This window comes from Lepidochelys kempii, chromosome 16 (assembly GCF_965140285.1).
Source record: "Lepidochelys kempii isolate rLepKem1 chromosome 16, rLepKem1.hap1, whole genome shotgun sequence".
Classification (NCBI taxonomy): domain Eukaryota; kingdom Metazoa; phylum Chordata; order Testudines; family Cheloniidae; genus Lepidochelys; species Lepidochelys kempii.
Window position 1 is genome coordinate 17,313,997 of NC_136395.1, and position 20,181 is coordinate 17,334,177.

A 20,181-nucleotide genomic window follows, 5' to 3' on the forward strand; every position below is an offset into this window, starting at 1 on the left:
TTCTTCCTGTTAGGGTGACCACATGTCCCGATTTTATACGGACAGTCCCGATATTTGGGGCTTTTTCTTACATAGGTGCCTATTACCGCCCATCCCGTCCTGATTTTTCACACTTGCTATCTGGTCACCCTACTTCCTGTACTTACCCAGAGACACTGTAGCCATTAACCCTTAGTTGACCAGAAAGCAAAATTCATAAATTAATTATGAGTCAAAGTGGAAAAGCAGCTGTTAAAAATCACAAGACTGTCTGTCAGGTAATAAATAAACTGTAAATAGGACTCACCGTTAGAGAACATGCAAATAACTATCTGGAAAGAATCAATGCTTTCATGTACAGCCCTGCCTGTTGGGAAACAAGCACTTAGAAAGAAGGTGTGTTGGTATAAACTGAGCAATTCACATTAGGCTTAATCCCACAGATCTCATAAAGACATTACCAGGGCAAAATCCTAGTGAAGTCAATGGGAATTTGGCCTGAGTAACAAGTGAGTAAGGATTGCAGAGTTTAGCCCAGCTTCATGTTTAAAGCAAGAAAAAAGCAGCTGCTTATTCACCAAAGGTGAAATTCAGTTTGTGCAGAGGACCAGAGGGCAAGTCCAAGTCCTGTGCACCACTTACCTCCCGCATAAGCACTTAAATGGTGCATAGGCTGTGTGTCTGAGCTGTGTAGAGGTGAATTTCAACCAGATTGCATATTTTGTTTGCATTATTGATTTACTGGTATAAATTCACAGCAGACAAAGGGGTGGGGGGGGGGAGAGAAGAGAGAAGCTAGGGGTTTGGGATTATTTAATACAAAGGGTGAAATAATTTTCTCTGTGTTAAACAGATTTTTAAATAGTGCAAGATTTTTCCATCTTTTTATAATAATAAAAACAGAACCCTAAATTTTCCAAAGCAACTAGTGATTTGGTGCTGCATTTCTTAGTGCTCAACTGGAGTTACCTTAAAACGGGCCTGATTTTCAGAAGGCAGATGGCTCAGCATTTTCTGAAAAACAAGGCCCTTTAAAGGTTTGTCTACACTGCTTCTCAAAACCCATCACAGTGAATCTCAGAGGCTCAGTCTTCAGACTTGGACTCATGCTATGGTGTTCAAAACAGCTGTGTAGACGGTCTGGCTCAGGCTAGAGTGAGGCTCTGGAACCCATTCCCCTCCCCAGCTTCAGAGCCCAAGCTCCAACCTGAGCCCAAATGCATACACAGCAGTTTTTAGTGCCATAGCACGAGCCGGAGTCTGTAGACCCAAGCTCTGAGACTCACTGCCATGGGTTTTAAAATGCAATGGAGACGTACCCTGAGGGGCCTAAGAACTGGGACACCCAGAATCCCTAGTCACTTTGGAAAATTTAGTCCTGAAGCTCTTGATGGGGCAAAACCTCTGAAATGCACATTACTGCTATTCATCTGCGACTCTGGAGAAGTTTCCTCTGTGGCTTGTTTGCAAGGTTTTTTTAGCCGGTATACATCTTATCTCACTTTATTATGACTTGACTATTGTTCAGACAATGTGAACTGTAAAATGACAAATGAAGGGAAGCTTTAAACACGGATCAGAAGTCTTTCCATGTCCCTCAGATCTTCTGTAAAAGCAGCTCTGTATGTACAGGATAATAACAATTTATAAATTCTTAATGAAAAGGGCCCCAGCCCACAGGCTGAGAGAGCAGCTAACACTGCTGGTCCGCCTCCTTTTGTAAAGGCAAGAAGAGCTGCTTCTCCCAGGAATCCCTCTAACTGGCAGCCTTTGCAGATCTATACATAATGGAACTCTGCCAGTGATACACTGACTATTTGATGCAACAATAACGGACACTCCTCCTACAAGGAGAAATAACATGGTCAGTTTTAACACAATCAAAAGAGCCTAGGAGCATCTGGAGGGAGCAGGGGGGATGTAAATTTCAGACCCCACTGACAGCATTTTATTGTAATTACTTTTATTGACGAGAAAACAAAATAATATAATGATTTAAATTGTTTTGTGTGCTTTTATCCTTGCAGGCTGACATTAAATCACTCTGAAATATCTTATTTCCCTTGGTTATTTGCAATCAACCCCATTTATTACTGAATAAAAAATGTCAGGGCAATGGCATACAATGACATGTACATATTTGTGTGTATTGGGGCACTGGGCCTGGGGAGGTGGTGGCGGTTGGGAGGATTTATGCAGCTATCCAGCAAAGGATGGTTGTGTGGATAAGGCACTGGACTGGGGCTCAGCAGATTTGAATTCTATTTCCAGTTCTATCATGAGTGACTTGGGAAGTCACATAGGGCCTGGTCTGAAATCCACTGAAGTCAATGGAAGTGCTCCCATTGACTTCAGTGAGCTCTGGATCAGGTCCTTACTCTTTCTGTGCCTCAGTGAAATAAGGATAGTAATTCTCAACTTCATATGGTGTTGTGAGGATAAACTCCTAAATGTCTGAGGCACTCAGTCACTACAGGGTTAAGGCTATAAAATTAGATCAGTTGTAGGTTTTTATTTAACACTGGGACTGGTGAGGGCAGGAGATGGTAGAAGCATTTTGCACTTTCAATGGGATTCAATGCAACCCAGGAGCAGACATATAACAAGCTCAAGCACCTGCAGGAAGCATCTATAGAGGCAAATGCAAAGAAGAACCCCACAGCACAAAAGAAAGAGACAGCAGCAGAGCACAGGATGTGAAAAAAGCCCTAATGCAAACAAAACCTTTCCGGATGTGGGCTGAAGATGTACAGAAGATGCACTATTTAAAAAAACCCAGAGCTAATTGTGAGGAGTCAGGAACCACTCCTCAGTGAAGGTTAAAGTTGAGTTTCCATTATAAGACTCTGACATTTCCCCTCAAATCCTCATAAAAAAGTCACCTTTCCTGCACAATGTGAACTGTTGAATAGCATTTCTGTAGTCTCTGGATTGAGGAACACGGTGCTGACAGCTCACAAACTCCAGTTTCTCCTGTTAGAAGCTGACGGCAAACATTATCTTATAACAAATTGATCATTATCTAGGATGTAACTATGTGGCTTTCCTGCCTCCCTACTTTGGACCTTATTCTGCCAGGTGTTGAGCACCTTCTGCAAAGTGCTGATTGCCCTCAGCTGCTATGCAAGTCAGTGAGAGGCAAGGGTGCTCAGCACCTCATGCAACTGGGCCCTAAGCGCTTCCTCTTTGAAAAGTGATGCTATAAAATGTTACATATAAAAACAGGCCCTTAAGAAAAGCAGATGGGCATTTTTTATTGTACAAAATCTGCAAAGGCACCACTGGGTAACACGCCATCCCATAAAGATGTCAGCTTATTAGTGATTATAGCACTAAAGAAAAGGAACAAACAACAGAGCGATTCCTTATATGTATGCTGGCTGGACTGCTCATGTGACGACTCATTTCCCCAAATGGTCAAAAAATTAAATGACCGCATGGTGGTTTTTGAAAGAGAACTACAGCAAACTCCTTCATCCCATTGCCATCACAACTCAGCTGCAACCCACAGTGTCACCTACAAGTTTTTCTCAGTGTTAACAGCATCATGTTAGTCCATTTTGAGGATTTCCAAACCAGGTCCCTATAACTGGACTTACTGCAAAGTTTAAATTTCGTAACCTGAGCTCACTAAGCCAAAAAGCTGAACTGGCAAAACCTTTCACAGGAGAGACACACTTTATGCCAAACTGCAAGTGTGAGTGCACACCGAAATACTGTGTCTGCACACAGCTAATGTTTATAATTTAAAGCCTGACTGTGAATGCAGAAGGGGAGGTAAGTGCAAGGAGCCTAACCCACACTTTGTCTGCATGTGCAGAAGCTGGCCACAACTGCAGATCTCCTGATCACAGGGCGTGGTCCCTGCTACTGCCACCAAAACAGGGGCAGGAAATGAACAAAGCTCTCACCCTGCCACTTGACCCCCGGCACTAGATGCTTCCCCCTCTTAAGTGGCACAGTGAGGATGCTTCCCTTGAGCATTGGCAACCACTTGAGCCTCTCTGAGGCACAATGCTTCCCGGAGCTCCTCTTGGGTGCATTGAGTAGCTATCATTGTTGTATACGGATGTAGTTACAGAGACCAAAGATGATCCTTCTTTTAGAAAGGTGGGGTTCTGGACTCCAGGGGACACACCAGACTGTGGCTCTTACAGAATCTCTCGTAGCTGTATGATGTAGTGTTTAAATAAAAATCATTTAGTTGTAAAGTACAAACTCTCCATGCCTTAATAAAAAGGCTAACACATTGGAATGGTGCATCTCAGCACTATCTCCAAGGGGACCAAGGCATATTGGGTAGAGTCTGGTCTGTAATATTTACACTTTGCAGTCAATTGATCCTGCTTCTTGCCCTTCCTTTAGTTCCAGAGAAGTCTGTCTTTAAACACAACTGAAGCAAAGCAGCCACTTGAGACGCTGTTCATTAGAGGGCCTAACATCAGCTGCAAGCTCTGATTGCAGCTCTAGGAAGAGCCTATCTAAAAGGCATGCTCTAGCTCCACCATCACCTGACCCCACTCCCAATAAGGTTTGCAGAGTCCTTTTAGGTGTTGATCACTAGCCACCCGACTGCAGGATTTCCTGCTGCATTTGTCAAAGCTGGTTATTGTCTAAGGATTAAGAGGTGGGGGCTGATCAGAGATGCAGAGATTTCCATAGCCTCCTCTTGTTCTCAAATCACAGGATGCATCAGTGAATCACAGCTTAAAAACAAACAACAACAACTTGCAAATGTAATTGAGATGCACTGCAGAATTTTAATTCCATTTCTCTGCAAAGGCTGATGCAAAAATAGCCTGTACTGTCTCCTCATGTTAGCAGGTACAGGCTAAAGCAACAGAGGCGTTTATCTCAAGCCCCAGAAATGAGGGCAACTAATCACGTTGCTTGGGAGCACCCTTTTCAGCCAGCAGACTGAACATCACTGGCACCAAATGAAGCGAGATTGTCTGTTTTCCTGGCCAGAAAGTTTTTGGGAGTGAAACTGTGGTAGCCAAGTTATGAAAGGCAAACGAAATTAGAGACACTGTAATAAAAGAAGGGCAGAAAATTATCTCATTGCATCACTTGAGACTGAACAGTTTTTGTATCTCTCTGCCACAAGTTAGCTAAAGCTACCCCCAACTGCAGTTCTTGGTTAAACAATATCCTATTTTGCACTTAGGAGTTACGTAAGGGCAGACCCAGTCACACGGGCAGGGTGAAGTAAAGGAAGGCCATTATTCACAGCCTGACATGGATAAATCCAGTTTAACACATGCACTTAGAAAACACTGTCCTCTCTGTTTAGCAATATTATTGCACATTCAATTCGTTTTGATAACCCCTTCCTTCTACATCTACCATGCTGCTGACAGCATAATTGGGGATTTGACAGATGCCTTCTGCAGGGAGCAGTGGACACTCATTGACATCCCTCCCAATAGATCTTGCCTTTCTATTTATTTATTTATAGCCTTCAAATACATCTATTTATTGCACTCTGCTTCATTTTGCAATAAGTTTAATTTACAAAATGTGATAATATGGTGGCCAAATTCTAGTTTATAAGTTTAATTTACAAAATATGATAATATGGTAGCAAATCTCTCCCTCCTTTCTTCCCCATTTCTCTCTTCATTTTACAGGGAAGGAAAAAGTTTGCCTTCCAGAAATTGCCTCACATTGTCTTATGCATCATTGATATGTGAATTAGTTATGGTCATAGAGAGGAAATCAGTGTTAGAGCCGGGATTAGAACTCAGGAGTACCTGTTTCCTATCCCCATACTTAGATAACAAGGTCATGTCTGGGCTTGATCTCAGTCTTGCATAAAATCTTGGAGGTGAAGGGGGGTTCCTAATTTTATAACTAGAAAATGAATTCTAGGATTTATTTTTAATAGATAAAGCACAGATAATCTCGTTCTAGCACAGAACGTGCATAAAGCATTACATTTTTGACATGCTAGGATATACTGTCACCTGAAAAATACTGTGACAAATCCAGAAAAGTGATAAGGGATTAAATTTGCATGATGAATTTACAATTAATAGCAAATGATAAAATCACAGGGGCCTTTTCTCCTTTGATATGCCAGAATGCTTTGGGGAAATTTTCTGGGCTTATTGTACATTTTGTTGTGCTGCTCCTAACATACGGAGACCGGATGGTATCTACCTACCTCCCAACTTCCATAATGCTGAATGTGCCAGGGATGTTCTAACATCCCACTGATTTCAGGGACATATTAGCGTATGACAGCTTCCCAGCATGAAATTAACTGGGAGTGGCATGCAGCAGACTTCCCAATGTGCAAAAACTGCACTGTAAGGGCTTGGCTAAACTTGCGAATTACAACACAGTAAAGGAGCCCCGGGCGCCCTAGCTCACTACCTGTCCACACTGGCAAGGCACACAGAGCGCTCTGACTCCACGGCTACAGCGTGGCTGGTACTCCACCTCAGCAAGTGGAATAACATTTCCTGCGTCCCTGCTGGAGTGCCGCAGCACCAGTGTAAACGAGGTGTTGCATTACTGCGCTCTGACCAGCCTCCAGAAACGTCCCATAATCCCCTTAAGTCAAGTGGCCACACTTGTCATTGTTTCTGAATTGCTACAGGAATGCGGATAAGCTCTTTGAAAGCTCCGTTTCTGACAGCTGGCTGCTTATCTGCTCCGAGACAAAGCAAGCCATTAGTTTGGAATGCTGTGTGTGAAAGAGAGAGGCGGGGAGGAGGGGGTCTGCTGCTGTCTGAACTTACAAGAGAGCATGCTGACATGCTCTCAGCACCCCCAAAAACCCGCTCTCCCCCCCCCCCCCACATACACAAAACACACTCCCTGTCACACTCCAGCCCACCTGCCCCATTTGAAAAGCACATTGCAGCCACTTGCATGCTGGTATAGCTGCCCATAATGCACTGCTCCCAATGCCGCTGCAAGTGCTGCAAATGTGGCCACGCCAGTGTGCTTGAAGCTGTCAGTGTGGACAGACAGCAGTGCTTTCCCTACTGCGATCTCCAAAGGCTGGTTGAACTAAAAGCGCTCTACATCTGCAAGTGTAGCCATGCCCGTATATGTAACTCTTTCGGTATAAATCAATACTCACTTGAAATTTAACAGCTTTAAGAAATCCCCAGAAATTAATTAATTAAGAAATTAATTGCTTGAGGGCTAAGCAGAAAACATGCCTCTAACACTACAGTTTTAACTTCATGCAGGAGGTGACAAACCTTTTCTCTGCTAAGAGTTCAGTGACAATACATCATTTGTGGCCTGATTTTCCAGAGGTGCTGACTTCTGTTGGTGCCCTCCACCTCTGGAAGCCAGGGCATTAGATTTTAAATCAACTACATATTGGCTTGCTTCAAAATGCTGGTTATTTTTGGCCCACATGGACTAAACTGTGCCATGCAAGACAAAATTGCCCTTACTACTTTTAGCTAAAAAAAAAAATCTCATACTTCTGCATCTTCCAAACAGATGTACAGTTCCATCAAGAATAGAAGTGATTTAGATAAGACATCTTCCTCCAAGTTGCTTTCTTAAATTATAGCAACATCACTGAACTAGATGTATAAACATACTGCATCCTCCTGCATGTACAATTGTGAACGTGGCTAAGGGACGACTTCACATTTCAGGCCCTGATTGCAAAACACTGATACACATTTAAAGTTAAGCGTCTGTTTAAGTTCTTTGCTGAATAGGGGCCAACATGCAAAAGCTACAAATAATGTTATAACTTGATGCCAACTGTGATCCAGCAGCATGTTGCTAATCATTGGCATACAACACTGGATTCCAAATTTTATGTGGGGTTTAGACTAAATACATTATAATGTACTCTATGGGATGATAAACCTGATGTTACAGACAGGGTTGGCCCTAAATATTAGCCCAGTCCTACAATCCCTACTCACATAAGACATCCCATTGTCTCTAATATGGATGAGGGTTGAAGTCTCAGGCTCCATCTTAGTACACTGACAACAACGACAAGAGGTATCATTTTAGAGCACGCATGTGGCCGATAACACAGAGTCACAATGCTTCTCATTAAGCAAACAAGGTAGCAAATATGGATAACTGCATTAGAACATCATGTATTAAATATCTTTAGTGTATTAATATCATTGATGCATCTAAAAAGAAAAGAAGAAAGAATTCCCTGCATTTGATGGCACTAATAAACCAGAAAAAGCCCCCCCAAAACAATACATACTATGAGGCATCTATCTGGATGAAGTGGTGCTAATCAGTGTCAAGCAAGACCTGCAAGCAGGGCCGGCTCCAGGCACCAGCTTTCCAAGGCGACAATTAGAATGGGGCGGCAGTCCATGCCCTGCAGCGGCAATTCAGCGGCAGCTCCGCTGCTTTTCCCACCGCAGCAGCTTTTGGGCAGCAGCTTCGCCGCTCTTGGCGCGGCGGCAATTCGGCGGCGACTGCTTGGGGCGGCAAAATTGCTAGAGCCGCCCCTACCTGCAAGGATACTTTACAATATGAAAATCTTTTCTGCTATACAGCAAATCTGTGTGTATCATGAATAACCACCCTGTCTTGGCTGGGATGCAGTCATGCACTAACACTTCATTGTCACCAGTGGGATGTTAGGACATCTCTGCTATATTCAGTAGCCTGGAAAGCAGGGAGTTGTGTTTTACCTGCATCACACAGCAACAGTCAACATGTAAATTATCATCATCACCAGTCATCCTTGGAAAATTACTATAACCCTGATTCTGCCACCCTTGCTCATGGTGAGTAGAAAGGACAGCAGAATTGGGCCTTTATTTGTGAATTTCAATGGGCCCCCTTGCAGAGTAAGGCACAGAATTTGGCTCTTAATTAATATTGTGCTTTAATAGCCATTCTGCTGATTATTTCTATTTTATAAAGGGGGGAAAGTCAACAATTATACTGGTTTGCCTTTGAACAAATCATTTAGGTGACCTGAAAAATATTCTGGTCCCTGCCCCTTTGATGCTTACAGTACCGTGCTTTCCGTCCCAAGCACTAGCAGAGTTTGCCCATGCACTTGCAATTGGTAAATCCTCAACACTCAGCCTCTATGGGTTAGATTACTTTTGATGGACAGCTAAGATTAGCACACAAAGTATCGCCATCCTTGGCTTTGCTGCTGCAAGATCAATATTTAATAATAGTGAAGTCCAAATCTTTCTCTATCTAGTTGTCCTAGAGGTTGAAACCTGGGTGAGCTACGCTGCTGACTGGGAGTTACGAGTTTCTGAGTGGAGCCCAGATCCTCGGCTGCTAGCCAGTGAGGACTGATTTTGAGTTGGGGCAAGATCCTCATCTGATATAAACTGAGTTAACCCCACTGACTTTAATGGAGCAATGCCCATTTATACCTGCTGAGAATGGAGCCCTCACTTTTTTGGGCAAATGGAGGTGCCCCACTACAGAGAATCCCTTGTTTAGGCCAAGCTATGGACTGACAGAGTTAAGATGACACGGTGGGTGAAGTAATATCTTTATTGAACCAACTTCTGTTGGTGAGCGAGACAAGCTTTCAAACCTTGTTTCTCTAATATCCTGGGACCGACATGCTGCAACAACACTGCATACAGTTAAGATGGTCAATTCTGGAGTACATATGTTATTAGTGGGACTGAAGGAGCGACCATTCTAACATATGTATTTACAAATGGAGTGCCTTGCCACCTGGCTTACCTTTTCAACATCTGCTTTCGTAACGTTGATGTCAGCATCCATTTTCTCAAAATACTGCTGTGCTCTATCGGCTTCCTTGCAATCACGTTCAAACCGCCTTTTACTCTGAAAAGGAAAAATGAGCCCATCAGATACCGGAGAGAAACACGATTTGAAATTCAACCAAGTAAGCAACACTCGCTAATTTCATTTGCTGTAATCACTGTCAAGAGTTTTTGAGAACAGCTCATTTACATCTGCATACATTTCCACACTAAACTGCAAAAGTTATTGGAAAGAAAATATTTGCTCTGATCTTCAGACAGATTGGCTCTGATGGTAATGCCAGTCTTGATGTCCCATTAGTCTCTCAGCCTCTTTCCATGTTCCCCCTACACATGGAACACCTTCTTGCTCTGATCTGCCAAATCACTATCCTCTCTACATTTAAACCCCTCGCTTTTTCTGTGAAGGCCACAATAAATGAGCCAATACTATCTTTGTTATTTTATGTGTGCACATATGACTGAACAACTAAGGTGTGTACATGCATAAGCTGAGTATCCATGGATAACACTCACCTTTTCTTACACAGTCCCCTCCTGACAGTTTCTCACCTTCCCTCATTGTGTCATTTCTATTATTGAGGTCCAGATTCTGCTATACGGATGGCACTTAAAGGGCACTATTTTATATCTTTATATCTTGACTTTTAGAGTCAAGTTTTCAAATCATGTTCTTTTGGATTTCAGATGTTCTCCTCAAACCATATCATAATCTCTTTTCAAACACAATGTTTAGAAAGATCTCTATGAAGACAGTGTCAATATAGCTATAACATCACTTCTGAAAATGTTTCCACTTACTGCTTCAAGCTGTTTCCAGAAAGTTTCAATGTTTTGTTGTGCCTTTCTGCCATCATGAAAGTGCTGTGGAAAAAAAGCCAAAATATTATAAACAAAAGAAACAGCAAACAGTTACATTAGAGGAGATATAGAAAAACAAAAAAAAATCTTGCATCTATTCTGTGACTCTACCAAGCCACACAGGTGTACGATAGCTATTTTATGTCTCAGCAGGCCATGGATTTACATCGGTAACAATTAAAGAGGTTTCATAGACAAGGTATTATTAATCCCTTTAGCAATTCTACCTCGCATTGTTCACTGTAACCCTTAATTATTGGTTTCCCATTCAACCATCCCCACACTACTCCCATCTGAACAAGATCTCTTTAAATACCAATTGAACACTGCCTCTGAATTAAAATTTTTCTCCATGTGACACTTGCTCAGCCATCTTCATGATACAGAATCATCCTCCTTGACTGGCACATTCTGGTATTGATACTGGTCCTTTATTAACTGATTTTCATTCACATACAATATGAGCATGTTCTTCTTTCCCCCTGTTACAGGCTTAAGTCTGTGGGACCAGCTGTCCTCTTCTATTTGGTTTTGAGACGTGTCCAATTACTTTGGATTCCTGCAGAAACCTTATTTTTCATATATTTTCTTGTCTACATTAAGCTGCTATAGAAAATTTGACCTGTGAAATGTCTGTTAAGCAGCCTATTAAGTAACATATCTTGTTAAAAACAGATTAATCCCCTTACAAGAATAGTAGTGTGAATTTGTATTCTTCATATCATACTATAGTCTTAGTAAGAGATGCTTGCTTGAAATTCTCCTTAATTAGAGTCAATTCTAAGCAACAGCTCTCAGCACTTATAGACTGCTCTTCATCAGAGGCTCTAATGTACTTTACAAAGATGGGTATATCCTCTTTTTACACAGGAGGAAGGTGAAGCACATGGAAGTTAAGTGGCTTGCTCAGAGACACACACTGACTCAGTGGCACAGCTGTAAATAGAATACAAGAATCCTGACTTGCAGTCCCCTGCTCAACCACTATCACACATTGCCTCCTGTAATAGCCCCTTGACCAAGAGAAACCCCAACAATAATCCACTAACTGGCACAGACATGCCTTTACATTGCATCACTATTTCCATCTGGGAATTAAGCACCATGCAGGGTCAGGCATTATACCTATTTTATGCAAAATGACAACACACACAGTTACGTTAGAAAGGATAAAACCCCATGCTTCACTGTCAGAGCCAGCTACTAATTGGTGGGGTTAGGAAGAAACTACCCCTATAAACAGATTAATCCACAAGTGGCCACTTCAGTGTTTCCTGCACCTTCTTCTGAAGCAGTTGGTCCTGGCCACTGCCTGAGAGACATGATACTGCATTATACGGATCACTGGCTTGATTCAATATGGCACTTCCTATGTGCCTTTCTGATGTCACCAAACAAGCAGGCCATTTCCCATGTGGGGTTTAAAATAAGACTCCAAAGACCACTATCATCACTCCCACAGAACACCTAATAGTATCTAACACAAACTCATTTTAACCTTCAGGTGAGGGAAAGAATAAAGACCAGTCTGAGGATTCTAAATACCACAGTATATAATCCCAAATCATAGAATCATAGAATATCAGGGTTGGAAGGGACCCCAGAAGGTCATCTGGTCCAACCCCCTGCTCAAAGCAGGACCAATTCCCAGTTAAATCATCCCAGCCAGGGCTTTGTCAAGCCTGACCTTAAAAACCTCTAAGGAAGGAGATTCTACCACCTCCCTAGGTAACGCATTCCAGTGTTTCACCACCCTCTTAGTGAAAAAGTTTTTCCTAATATCCAATCTAAACCTCCCCCACTGCAACTTGAGACCATTACTCCTCGTTCTGTCATCTGCTACCATTGAGAACAGTCTAGAGCCATCCTCTTTGGAACCCCCTTTCAGGTAGTTGAAAGCAGCTATCAAATCCCCCCTCATTCTTCTCTTCTGCAGGCTAAACAATCCCAGCTCCCTCAGCCTCTCCTCATAACTCATGTGTTCCAGTCCCCTAATCATTTTTGTTGCCCTTCGCTGGACTCTCTCCAATTTATCCACATCCTTCTTGAAGTGTGGGGCCCAAAACTGGACACAGTACTCCAGATGAGGCCTCACCAATGTCGAATAGAGGGGAACGATCACGTCCCTCGATCTGCTCGCTATGCCCCTACTTATACATCCCAAAATGCCATTGGCCTTCTTGGCAACAAGGGCACACTGCTGACTCAAAAAATCTCTCCTTTGGCCTGGGTGCTCATCTGCAGCGAAACAAAGCAGTGCTGGACATCATTTCTCTTTAATTTAATTCCCTAGAATTTTCATAGTAGAGAGGAAAAAGAGGGAGACCCAATGTCAGTAACACTTTTAACTACTCTGAAACTTTTAATTATGTAACAATGCCCAAGTCGGATTGTCACAGTCCCATCTATAGAGAACACTTGAATGTGAAGCAGCCAAGCCATAAAAGGCAATGCAGCTGAAAAGCTGGCAATACTACAGCTCTGAAGAACACATCCTTTCCCATTAACTCTGATACTTGTCCTATTCTGACCTTTACCCACCACATTTAAGTTCGGTGAAAAAACACACTCACCGCAGTATGACATTACAAAAACATGTCACTGTAAACTCCCTGCTCGAGGGAAAAAAAAACAAACCAAACTCCTCCAAACTGATGTAGAGTTCCTTACCTAGAATCAGATTCACACCAACTCATCCTCTGATGCTCCCTTTAACTCCTCAGGCTACTTATGAGGCAAGATACAGTTTTCTCCCCAATATGGACTTTTTGAAATGCTCCTACATTTAACTTAATTTCATAGGTCTGTTCTCCTGAACTCTACTTAAGTAACAACTGCAATTTAACTCTAGTCCTTTTAATTTTCTTTCTGAGCAATATATCTCTGACAAAAAAGATATGGGGAATATTATCTCACTTACACTGAGGCTGCAAACAAGATTGATTTCCTTTCTTCACACTGCATTTCCTGCCTGTAGCTATCCTTCGTAAATGTTTATTGATTTCCTTGTCTTCTCTACTTGCAGATTTGCTGCCATGCGTGAAGGGAGCTGATTCCTGAGTACTATACCTGCTCAAAGCCCTTAGTGTTACTGTTTAATGTTTCATAAATACATATAGGGGACAGACAGACTCACTCACTCACGAATTAGGATTTAACAGAACGTAATTTAGTGGCTGGAGATAATTCTGCAGTCAAAGCGAAACAAGAAGATAAGAGCGAACATGAGACTGTTTATTTTCCAGAGCTGGTCTCACTGGAATCAACAAAAATGTTTTAAATTTGTACGATCTGTAAATGTTATTTTCAGGTTGATGTTCTCTACAAAACAGAACTCTACAAATTGCTGTAACGTACAAGACAGAAGCAGCCAATCATGATCTGAGCAAACAGCGGTCTCTTCAGATACTGCTACATGTTAAAAGAAGCTCATTTTATATAAATGAAGCAATGAGACCATGAAAAGGGTCTTGTCTTATTCTGCAGAGTTAAAGTTTGAATATTTTCTGTATTTCACTGTACAATTGTGTCATCTCAATTTCAAATTCTGCATCTTGGTATTTTTCTTACAGCTATTCTCTAAATTAGTTTGTAAACAAACCAGTTTGGCTTGTAGCATTTATGTCTTTCTCATCAGAGGTATGCCTGAATGTAGTGATAACTGAAAAGCAAGGTGGGTGAGGTACTATCTTTTATTGGGCCAACTTCTGTTGATGAGAGAGACAAGCTTTCGAGCTTACACAGAGCTCTTCTTCAGATCTAGGAAATTAACTCAGCCCTGGTCTATATTACAAACTTATGCCACTCTAACTATGTCACTCAGAGGTGTGGAAAATCCACTCCCCTGAGCAACACAGTTATGTTAACTTCCGGTGGTTAGTGACAGTGCTAAGTGGACAGGGAGGCTTCTCATATTTCAAGGGACATTCAAGGTGAAGTGGCCCGCTAACACTCCTCCAGTCATAGGAAGGAAAGGGGAGGTGGAAGCAGATGGGAGGGGGCATTGTTAGTGGGTTACAGATTGTTGTAATACACCATAAATCTAGTGTCTCTATTCAGTCCATGATTTTTAGTGTCTAGCAAAGTTACGAGCTCCCAGGCTCGTGTTTTGAAAGTATTCTGCAGGTTTAATTTGAGGATGAGGATTGATAGGTCAGATATCGCATGATAGCTTTGTGAAGTGTTCACTCACAAGTGATATGGTATTTTTGTCTATCATTTTCCTGTGAGAGTTCATTTGAGAGCACAGTGATTGTCTGGTTTCACCTACATAGCTGCTATGGGGGCAACAATCTAAACAATCTGTTCAAACCTTGTGTTTAGCAGTGACACTGAGTTAGGCCTTGTCTACACTATCACTTATGTTGGCAAAACTTATGTTGCCCAGGAGTGCGAAAAAGCACCTCCTGGAGCGACATAAGTTTCACCGGCATTAGTGGTAGTGTGAACAGGACTATGTCAGAAGGAGAGTTTCTCCTGCCGACATAGCTACCTCTGCTCATTGAAGGTGGTTTAATTATGTTGATGGGAGAGAGTGGCTACATGAGAGATCTTACAGCCGCGCAGCTGCATCAGTACAGCTGTGCCACTGTAAGGTCCCTAGTGTAGACATAACCGTAGTTTCCCAGATCTGAAGAAGAGCTCTCTGTAAGCTTGAAAGTTTGTCTCTCTCTAACCAACAGAAGTTGGTCCAATAAAAGATATTACCTCGCCCGCCTTGTCTTGTTAATATTCTGGGACCAACACGGCTACAACAACACTGCATGTAGTGATAAGCGTAAGATACACTAGCAGAGTGAATGATAATACATAGCACTTTTCATCCACAAATCTCAACGCACTTCACCACCTCTGTAAAGTGTCATCATCCCCATTTTACAGATGGGGAAACTGAAGCACTGAGCAATGAAGTGATTTGCCAAATGGCACACAGGAAGTCTGTGGCAGAGCCCAGAACAGAACACAGGTCTCCTGACCTGCATTCCTGTTTTCCATGCACTGCATTAGCCTGACGTCTGCAAATTCTTTTCTTTAACATTATTTTGTAGTCTCTCTCTAAAAGAAAGTATATTTCTTGTTCAATCTTCTGGATTTTGAATTTAAGAAAAAAATAGATTTTAAGACCAGTTTTCCATTCATGAAGTTTCAGGGAACATGTTCTAAGATATATATAGTGAGAATGTGTTTAACCAGATCTGATGTTCCCATTAATTAGCTATTCTATCTTTTGCACATACAGCATATGTGAAAATGACAAATAATTCAGGAAACCATGTTGAACATCAGCACTTCTAATTATTCACACAAATGTATGCAGCTGAGTCACAGCAATGTGCTTATTTAAGCAGTTGATCAATAAGAAACATGGCATTCCCTTCGGAGTGTGAATGCTCGAACCCTGACCTGACCAAGCTATTTATTTTAAACATGGAGAGTCAGATGACAGGCAGGATGCAGTTACTGGCATGCCTGGCACGCAATACAGTCAGACATGTGCAGTGGAGTGGCCTGTTGTCTCTGTGCTTCTATTTCCTCTGGACTGTTTCTCTGTCTATACCAACATAACCACACACCCCTAGCGGACACAGTTTCTCTTTCTAGACCAACTCGACCACACTACCTACTTGTCACCTCCCAGCCCACACTGGAGCCCCTATGGGGTACCATCAAACAACTACAACCCATGCTGAAAGAAATCTTTCCTGAACCACCTCTTCCAGTCTTTAAACAACCCCCCAACCTCATAATCAGATGCAAGTTCCCCACAGACCAGGACACACCAACTCAAAGCAGTGCCAGATCCTGCCAGAACAACAGATGAAAATCTGCAGACATATCTTCACTGCTGCAACGAACAACACACCTTTCAAGATACACATGCCGGTGCACCAAATGCCCCAACAACAACTACATGGCTGAAACCAGACAATCACTACACTCTTGAATGAACTAACACAGGAAAATGATAAAAGACAAAAACACCCCATCATCTGCAGGTGAACACTTTTCACAAAGCGATCACTCTACAGCTGACCTATCAGTCCCCCTCTTCAAAGGAAACCTGCACAACACTTTCAAAAGATGAGCCTGGCCGCTTAAATTCATAACTTTGCTAGACACTAAAAAATCATGGACTGAATAGAGATACTGGATTTATGGACTCATACAATGATCTTAACCCACTAACAATGCCCCCGCCCCAGCTACTTCCCTCCCCTTTCCTACCTATGACTGGAAGGGTATTAATGGGCTACTTCACCTTGAATGGTCCCTTGAAATATGTGTTAACTACTTATGCTAAACAATCTGCTCCACCTCGTGTTCCGCTGACACACTCTGAGGTCAAGTCTACACTACAGATTTACATCAGTATAACTATGGTGCTATGGGGTGTGAAAAATCCACATCCCGGAGCTACACAGTTATAATGACCTAACACTCCCCATCCCCATCCCAGAGTAGACAGCGCTATGTCAATGTGAGGGCTTCTCCTGTCAACCTAATTAATCCACCTCCAGGAAAGGGGGTAGCTTGCTGATGGGAGAAGCTCTCCCATCGGCGTAGCAGCGTCTTCACTGAAGCAGCTGCACCACTGCAGCATTTTAAGTATAAACCTGCCCTGAATGAGTTTCCCAGACCTGAAGAAGAGCCCCAGGTAAGCTTGAAAGCTTCTCTCTCTCTCTCACCAACAGAAGTAGGTACTATAAAGTATATACTATACTTTCCCACCTTGTCTCTGTAATATCCTGGGACCGACAGGGCTACTACAACACTGCATATATACTAACACAAAGCACACATGAAAGAGTAGTACCCAAAACAAGACCATTTAGAGACTACAGAACTAAGCAAAACAATGCAATGAACTATGGAGAAAAATCCTTTAGCAAAAGAAAATACAGAGAAAACTTACAGGGACAACTTAAAAAGAAAAAAGTTTCCCTTGTGATGATGTTGGCTATACTATGATACACTGCACAATTTTCAGATGCTTTGGGTCTTATCTGGCAACTGTTACTCACATGACAAATCAACATGCAGTAACATTGCAGTTAGGCATTTGTATCACAGTAATGTGAATGTTTCCTTCTTAAGTCTCCCCAAACTGCTTTTTAATCTTCACTAAAAGGTCCAGATATTCTGGTAACAACTTTGCCAGCCTTGAGATTTTTCTGGAAAAATATTTTTTTCAAGGCATCTGACCTACAGACGAGTTGAACAGCTTAGCAACCCACGTAAAACATATCCATAGCCTTCATGACCATCATCATTTACACCAAGCAAAGTGGATATAAAAGGCTACCAGATCAGAATGGTAGCATTTTGTTCCAATTTTGTACTAGTGTAAATGAGTGTACAAGGTGCAGGACAATGGGGAATCAGACCTATTACCACCTGATGGCCTGTGTGAATGGAGTTGGGGCCTGATGCAACTACTTTTGAAGTCATTGGGAAAATTCCCATTGACTTCAACGGGAGGTGTGTAATGGAGTGCACTCACCGCTCACGAGTGCCCCCGGTGGAGAGTGCATGTGCCTGCAGTTTTTCTCAATTCCCTCTGCTCACGGTGCCCCCTGTTGGCTGCTGCGCATATCAAGTGGGTCTCCGGTGACACAGCCCTCCAGCCAAGTCACACTCTGTTCACGTGCAAAACGGAACAAAACAAACCCCTTCCAAGGTATGCTGTCCAATTGGGCATAACTCAAAATCCTCAGTAATGTCCTGCAGCCCTCCCTGGGCTCAGTACTTTCACTGTCCAATAGAGCCCATCATGGTGCCACTCCATTGGCAAAGTCTCTATAGCTCTCCCCGGACCCAATCTCAGTCTGACCAACAGGGTGTCTCTCAGTACCCTACTTGGCCAGGTTGCATGCAAAGGTTCCTGCTCTGGGATGAAGTAGCACCCCCAGCGCTTCCTACCTGGAGGCTCTTCGCCTGCCCTTTGGTCCTCGGCTCTCCAGCTGGGTCAATCTCAGTTCTGCCCCCTTCCAAGGGGTGGGGGATAACAGTTCCAAGTACAATCCCTTCCCTGGGCCTGTCTAAACTCCCATCTCCCCTGTGACTTGCAATACACAGGATACAGACTTCAAGAAAAAAAATTACTATGATCAACAAATACATATCCCTGTTGATGCAAGATTTATTCCCCCTAAGAAAAAATGTTTTAGATATTAAACTGATCGTGTATTTGACCATGGCTGAAAAGTAAAGAAGTGGCTATTCCTGAAAAGCAAAGTAAGATTGGCCTTTATATAGTATTATAAACACAAAACTACATTAAGAGAACATTAAGGTTGCAAAGTCAAGAACTTGAAAGTGAGGGAATGCCACATTTAATGTTCCCAGCGCAACCTTAATTTGCCCCCTTTATCTATAGGCCTTATCAAACAGTCTTTAATTACATCATCACATACTATATTTTCAACAAAAAGAAAAGGAGTACTTGTGGCACCTTAGAGACTAACCAACAGGATCCCTATCTTCATCAGTGCACATAACGGACAGCACTCACTTAATGAGCAGCTATTTACTATTTTGTTTTCTCTTCATTGTTCAACGTCTGGCCTCGTGCTTTATTTACTCCACACTATTTACAGGCTGCTCTGAAGACAGAATTATTAATTGTCTCATGGGCTTTTCTATGCCATTCGTCACTATAGTTTCTGAGTGCTTCACAGACAATTTTATGTGCACAACACAGGGGAAATTTTACCCATAATGCAGAAGATGGGAACAGCAGAAGTGTGTAATATTCTCATACATCTGTATCCAAAAAAAGAGATGGATCTGGTTGGTCTGGTTTTAGACTTACAGGCCTTGACAGTGCCCCTTTAAGCAGTTTGTTCTTAATAATCTGAAACCTGAGCCCTTAGGACTCTGTTCCAGCTTTCTTAAACTTAGACATGCATAGCTGCCCATACCCAGAAGGGCATGGGCTGCACTGAATTCTTCTCAAAGAACATCCAAATCATGGGATTGAGCCTGTTCCAGTTGGAGTATTTCCATTTGGAATTAGGCCCTTTCCTATTGCACACAAGGTACTGGGCTATGGCATACAGTACTGTATTTTAATACCTGTGTAAAATATAACGGCTTTTTTTTGGGCACATCACTTTATTTGGGATTCTACCATGAAGGACAAAGAGACTTTCCATCAGTACACAGGAACTTCCACATCACCTCGAATGGATGAGGATTCCAAATATGTATTGCCAAAGCTCCCTCCCTCTCTTCCTTTAAAACAACTTCACCTGTCACTGGAGGTTTCCATAATTAATGGCCACACTCAGCTAGATTGTTCTGTATTATTATGATTTTTTTGTATTGTGCTTACTGCTACTTTAAGACTCTAAGCATTTTGGTGCCGAGACCTGTTATTTGTTTGGCACAGTTCACCCAATGTATAGCACTGTGCACACTTGAAGCACAATACAAATAATAAGCACCATGACAAGATTTTTTCTGAGGGACCACAGCTATTGACTAACAAATTCAGTTGCTTGGACTTTTAAATATATGGGGAAAGTGCACAAAATCCTAAATGGACACTTTGCTTAGGGTTTTATATAAATATACATAAATAAAATTAAAATAACTATGTTTTAACTAGAAGAGGAAA

General features: G+C 42.3%; 2 protein-coding genes across 14 annotated transcripts in view; one reads left to right on the forward strand and one right to left on the reverse strand.

The window, feature by feature from the left end:
* Positions 1-14,057, forward strand: part of USP20 (ubiquitin specific peptidase 20) — a 110,722-nt gene extending 96,665 nt beyond the window's left edge. The window contains exon 24 of the mRNA XM_073313779.2: positions 13,588-14,057. Coding sequence (XP_073169880.1) covers positions 13,588-13,622 — 35 coding nt within the window. The 3' untranslated portion in view covers positions 13,623-14,057. The remainder of the gene's footprint in view (positions 1-13,587) is intronic.
* Positions 1-20,181, reverse strand: part of FNBP1 (formin binding protein 1) — a 95,809-nt gene that overhangs the window by 47,570 nt on the left and 28,058 nt on the right. For all 13 annotated transcript variants that reach the window (XM_078849102.1, XM_073313785.2, XM_073313783.2 and 10 more), the window contains 2 exons: positions 10,503-10,565; positions 9,658-9,762 (listed from right to left, as the gene is read on the reverse strand). In XM_078849102.1, the coding sequence (XP_078705228.1) occupies positions 9,658-9,762; positions 10,503-10,565 (168 nt within the window). The remainder of the gene's footprint in view (positions 1-9,657; positions 9,763-10,502; positions 10,566-20,181) is intronic.